This window comes from Limulus polyphemus, unplaced genomic scaffold (assembly GCF_000517525.1).
Source record: "Limulus polyphemus unplaced genomic scaffold, Limulus_polyphemus-2.1.2 Scaffold512, whole genome shotgun sequence".
NCBI classification, from domain to species: Eukaryota; Metazoa; Arthropoda; class Merostomata; order Xiphosura; family Limulidae; genus Limulus; species Limulus polyphemus.
In genome coordinates, this window is record NW_013666122.1 from 266,607 (window position 1) to 271,363 (window position 4,757).

The following is a 4,757-nucleotide window of genomic DNA, read 5'->3' on the forward strand; positions in this document are numbered from 1 at the left end:
AACACCTTAACTAAAGATATCTTGCAGAAAAATGACTCAGTATATAGATATAAGATACAAAGCATGATTCTATGAGTTCTGATAATTCGAAGAATTTTTCTTCTTAGCTATTTCTTGCAGATACTGATATGTATTTCAATAAATAACATTTATTACGATAGTAAAATAATGTTAACGTCACAATAAGAACTTAAAACATTTCATAGCGTGCAGTACTGTTGTAAACAACACAACATTATAGAAAAAAAAACATTTTGGTAAATGGCCAAAAGTTTTGTTGAAAATGATAAAAAAAAATTAAGGCTATCTTAATAAATAATATGATTATTCCTTCCGGTCGCTCTGAAAAGTTTATATATTTGACTATATATTAATACGATACCCGTGGTGGATACAGTACAGATAAACCACTGTGTAGTTTTGTGTTTGATTACAAATAATCAAATTATTTAATTTACTGTCAAACTCAATCCCAAACTTTTGCTGTCGATGAAAAAAGTTTTTTACAAATACACACACATACACACCGCTTCTGCTTTGGTTGGATTTTTATGGTTAAACCTTTATTCGTGACAAAATGTAATCATAAACATAATCTTATGATATAGTTTTATTCAAAACCTATAGATTGGAAACATAGTGGAAACAAAATTTATACTATTTGAAACACTAGGAAGTCGTTGTTGAACAATTCCGTTTGATAGAGCACAGCTCTGCGTACCTCATCGAAAGCTCCAGTCCGACCAATGGACTAACGGTACTCAACCATAATAAGAGGTAGTTGCTGTAAGAACAATAGAAACAATTTTATAAAGAAAAAATTGTTGTCCCGAAAAAAAACTAATACTGAAAACATAAAATATAAAAACGGTTTGTTCTCTTGTTTAAGGTTTTTAGTAAAGACCTGCATTCGTAGATCAAACACTTCTCTCCTTGAAGTGGACAAAAGGTCGTTAAAAACTGTCCTACAAGATTTATACCCTTTTATTTAAAATAAAAAAAATATAATTTAGTTTAGTGACGTCATGTAGCTAAATATTTTGGAGGGGGCGCAGTCAGAATACAAAGTGATTTTGTTGTCCGTAGTTGGTTTATTAATCGTACAAATAATAATAAGTGGGGAGCCTTTTAGTTTCATGTTATTAAATTTTCGTTGCTACTTTGATATAACTTATTAGTTTCCGATAGAGATAATTATTTTGAGTATATTTAATCAAATGTTATACATGGATTTGGGATTATTTAAACAGTGTATGGAAAGCACTTGAAGAACAATCTTCTTGTCGTGGGTTCGAATCTCATCACCGAACATCCCTTCTGGCCATGGGAGCGTCATAATGTGCGATCAATCTCACTATTCGGTTAGAGTCGTCCAGGAGTTGGCAGTGGGTAGTACTGTAACGGTCTGAAATGACCACGCCGTTACAATCAGGGTTCAAAAACGAAAACACAATTTATTAAATCTAATAACACTTGGAAATAAATTCCTGACCACGACTTCACACCAATATTAATAAATGATTTATCTCAATAAATCAATAATAATGGAACCAGGAAAAAGAACCAGAAAAAAAACCTAATTCGAAAAAGAATACAGCAATTACAATATTCAAACAATACCTTTCAATATTAACAACAACATCGAGTGACAATCAGTAATAACTATACCCTTCAATAATTATATCGTGACTATACTTACTAGCTGTCTTCCTTTTAGTCTAATACTTCTGAATTAAGCACGGCTAGCGCAGATAGCCCTCGAGTAGTTTGGCGAGAAATTCAACAACCAAACCATTTCTAAACTATTATTTATATCCTAGGCCTAACTTATGACACAAAATTAACATTGATTGAACACATAAACAACATAAAAACCGAAGTTTGGCAGCGTATGAATTATGCAAGGAGTCTAACAGGTAAAAATAGTGGAGCAACAGCAGAAAACATAGTAAACATATATAAAACATACATACGACCAGTAACAGAATGTGCAGCACCAGCTTGGATAAATATAACACCAAAACAAATCAAAACTAAATTACAAACACTACAGAACACACAACTTACAACAGCATACAGAGTACCTAGATCAATTTCCTCAGCATTTATACACAACTACGCAACACCAACTGATCAACTCCTACGTAGTTCACTAATTTATTTCGCGAAAAATTGGCAAAAGATTGATCTACTATGCGAACTCGACCGTTTCTGCATACATGATGAAAAATAGTCCTAAGTACCTCTCCCCTATTAACATTTATATTAGAAATAAAAATAAATTAAGGCCACATCAAACTAGACATAGATACCATCAATGATTTTGCACTACACGAACAGTTCCAGTTGTATTGTTTACAATTTTCAATAATTTTACATTTCGGCAAGAGCATTCACATATAAAAACCAGTAAGTTAAGATTTAAACAGTATGGTATTTTCCGCTGTTTTCAAAGTATTTTAAAAACATTTTGGTTGAGAATATAATGGCAACCACCCACAGTAAGATAATTTTCCATATTAAATACGTATAGTTCTCTCTTTTCATACAAATCATTATATGTTTTTTTTTGTTTATAGGAGCATCCGTTACTTGGCAGACCTTCCTTTGTTCTTCATCCCTGCCAAACTGCCCAGCTTATGAAAACTCTCCTGCCATCTAGTGAGCTTAAAGAAAGGTATATAATTGTTAATCATATAAATAATTTTTGTTGTTCCAGCTATTGGTATTTAAGTCTTTTAGACCTTGGAGGGTCAGGTTCAAAGACCTCTTCCCCCCCTTCTGCACTTGGTTGATATTTGTTCAATATTTATTTCATTAATACAAGAGGGCCACAGTTTAGCTAGTCCACTCTTTCACTCTGACCTCTTTCAGAGCCATGTTCATGTATGTAATTATATTAATATTGATGTGTTAATAAACTTTCACTTTATTCGATTGTGTTAAAGTCCAGGGTTCATGGTTCGTGTCCTGTTACCGCAAAGTCGTAAAATCACGCTCCACATTTTGGTGCTGTGTGTGCGTTATAAAAGTGACAGTCAAATTATATTATTTCATTAGAGTAAACCAAGAGTTGGGGTGGGCGGTGTTAACTAACTACCTCCCCTCTAGTCTGTCAGTTCAGAATTAGAGACGACTAGTGCACATAGCACTTGTGTAGCTTTGCAAAAACACATGAAACTTGAACTTATAAGGCCTCACAAAAAAAAAAAAAGATTTAAATGGCTTAATTATATATTTTATGCTCGAAAGACGGCAGCACCTTCGACAACGTCGGTGCTCAAGCCTATCCAATATGGTTTCAAAAATGTAGCTGTGAATGTAATTTTCGACTAACGATCGCTCTGTATTTTAAACTTTTTAATATTAATTACTCACAGCGTGTTTTAAGAATAATATAGTAATAACAACAGAAATACTGTAATTATCATTATTATTAGTAAATACTGTTTTATAGGCATTAAACCAATTTTACACAGTAACACAAGGTTAAGAAAGAACGTGTAACTTCGCGGATTAAATAACAAGATTTCATATGTCCTTCGAATACAAGTTGTATTTACATCACTGCACTCTTTAACAAACACAAAGTTTTTGAACTCTTCAGACGGTACACGTATATGTTTACAGTTAAGTATTGCTTGCCAGATTTTATTTCCTGATAAGAAGAAAAATATTGTTTTTTTTAATTATTTATGTTGGACGAAAACTTAACTGACTTTAAAAATAAATCGAGTTCAAGAAGCATTGAAAAGTAAAGCTTTGGAAAAGTAACAACTGGGTACGACAAACGAATAAGTTTGTTTGTTTTGAATTTCGCACAAAGCTACACGGGGGCTAAATGCGCTAACTGTCCCTAATTTAGCAGCGAAAGACTAGAGGGAAGGAAGCTAGTCATCACCACCCACCGCCAACTCTTGAACTACTGTTTTACAAACGAATAGTAGGAGTGACCATCACGTTATAACGCTCCCACGGCGGAAAGGGCGAGCATGTTTGGTGGGACTTGGACGAATATAGTCTGTCTCACATTCTATCAAATGATATTAGAGCGTTAAGGCAGACTTACAATGCTAGAATCCGGGTTTCGATTCCCGTGATAGAGCGCAGATAGCTCCCATTGTGTAGCTCTTTGCACTAAAACAACAACGACATAAGGCGATTTATTTTATATGAACTTACGTGTGTGAGTGACTTTTACTTAGTTAATGAAAAATCACTTATACTGTTTATCAGTTGGTTGAAAGGCATTTTTTCTGTGAATGGGACAATAGCTGCAGGAAGTCAAAAAAATTTCTTTTAACCATATTGTAGATATATCTTTTCGGATAAAGTATCGTAATCTCTATCATACAGATTCATTTCATTTACATATGCTTGTTACGAATACCGTATTTTAACGTTTATAATTTTATGTTAATTCATTTTTTTAAAAGCATCTTTTGAAAATCTTTTAGCTAATACAGTCTATCGACAATGAGAACCATGTCCCACATCCTCAAACACTAAAATCTTGAACTCTTTATAGATCGTCTGCTCAAAATGTTTTCAAGAGATAAAATATGGCGCGACAAAGTAGATTCGAAAGCATCAACAGCTTTCGTGTTATTTAAACGTATACACCTGGAAAAAAGTTAAGCACCCCCGTGTTTTTTTCAAGTGATTCAGATTCGACGTTCTTGTGACTGATTATAAATTATCATTCAATCTAAACGTGTTTATCAAATGAAATTATGCATTATTGGGCACAAGAAAAC

The 4,757-nt window shown here is 33.2% G+C and overlaps 1 protein-coding gene across 2 annotated transcripts in view; it reads right to left on the reverse strand.

The window, feature by feature from the left end:
- Positions 1-533: 533 nt before the first annotated feature.
- Positions 534-4,757, reverse strand: part of LOC106458774 (ubiquitin-like-conjugating enzyme ATG10) — a 68,691-nt gene continuing 64,467 nt past the window's right edge. For both annotated transcript variants that reach the window (XM_022385099.1, XM_013918322.2), the window contains one exon: positions 534-784. In XM_022385099.1, coding sequence (XP_022240807.1) covers positions 752-784 — 33 coding nt within the window. In that variant the 3' untranslated portion in view covers positions 534-751. The remainder of the gene's footprint in view (positions 785-4,757) is intronic.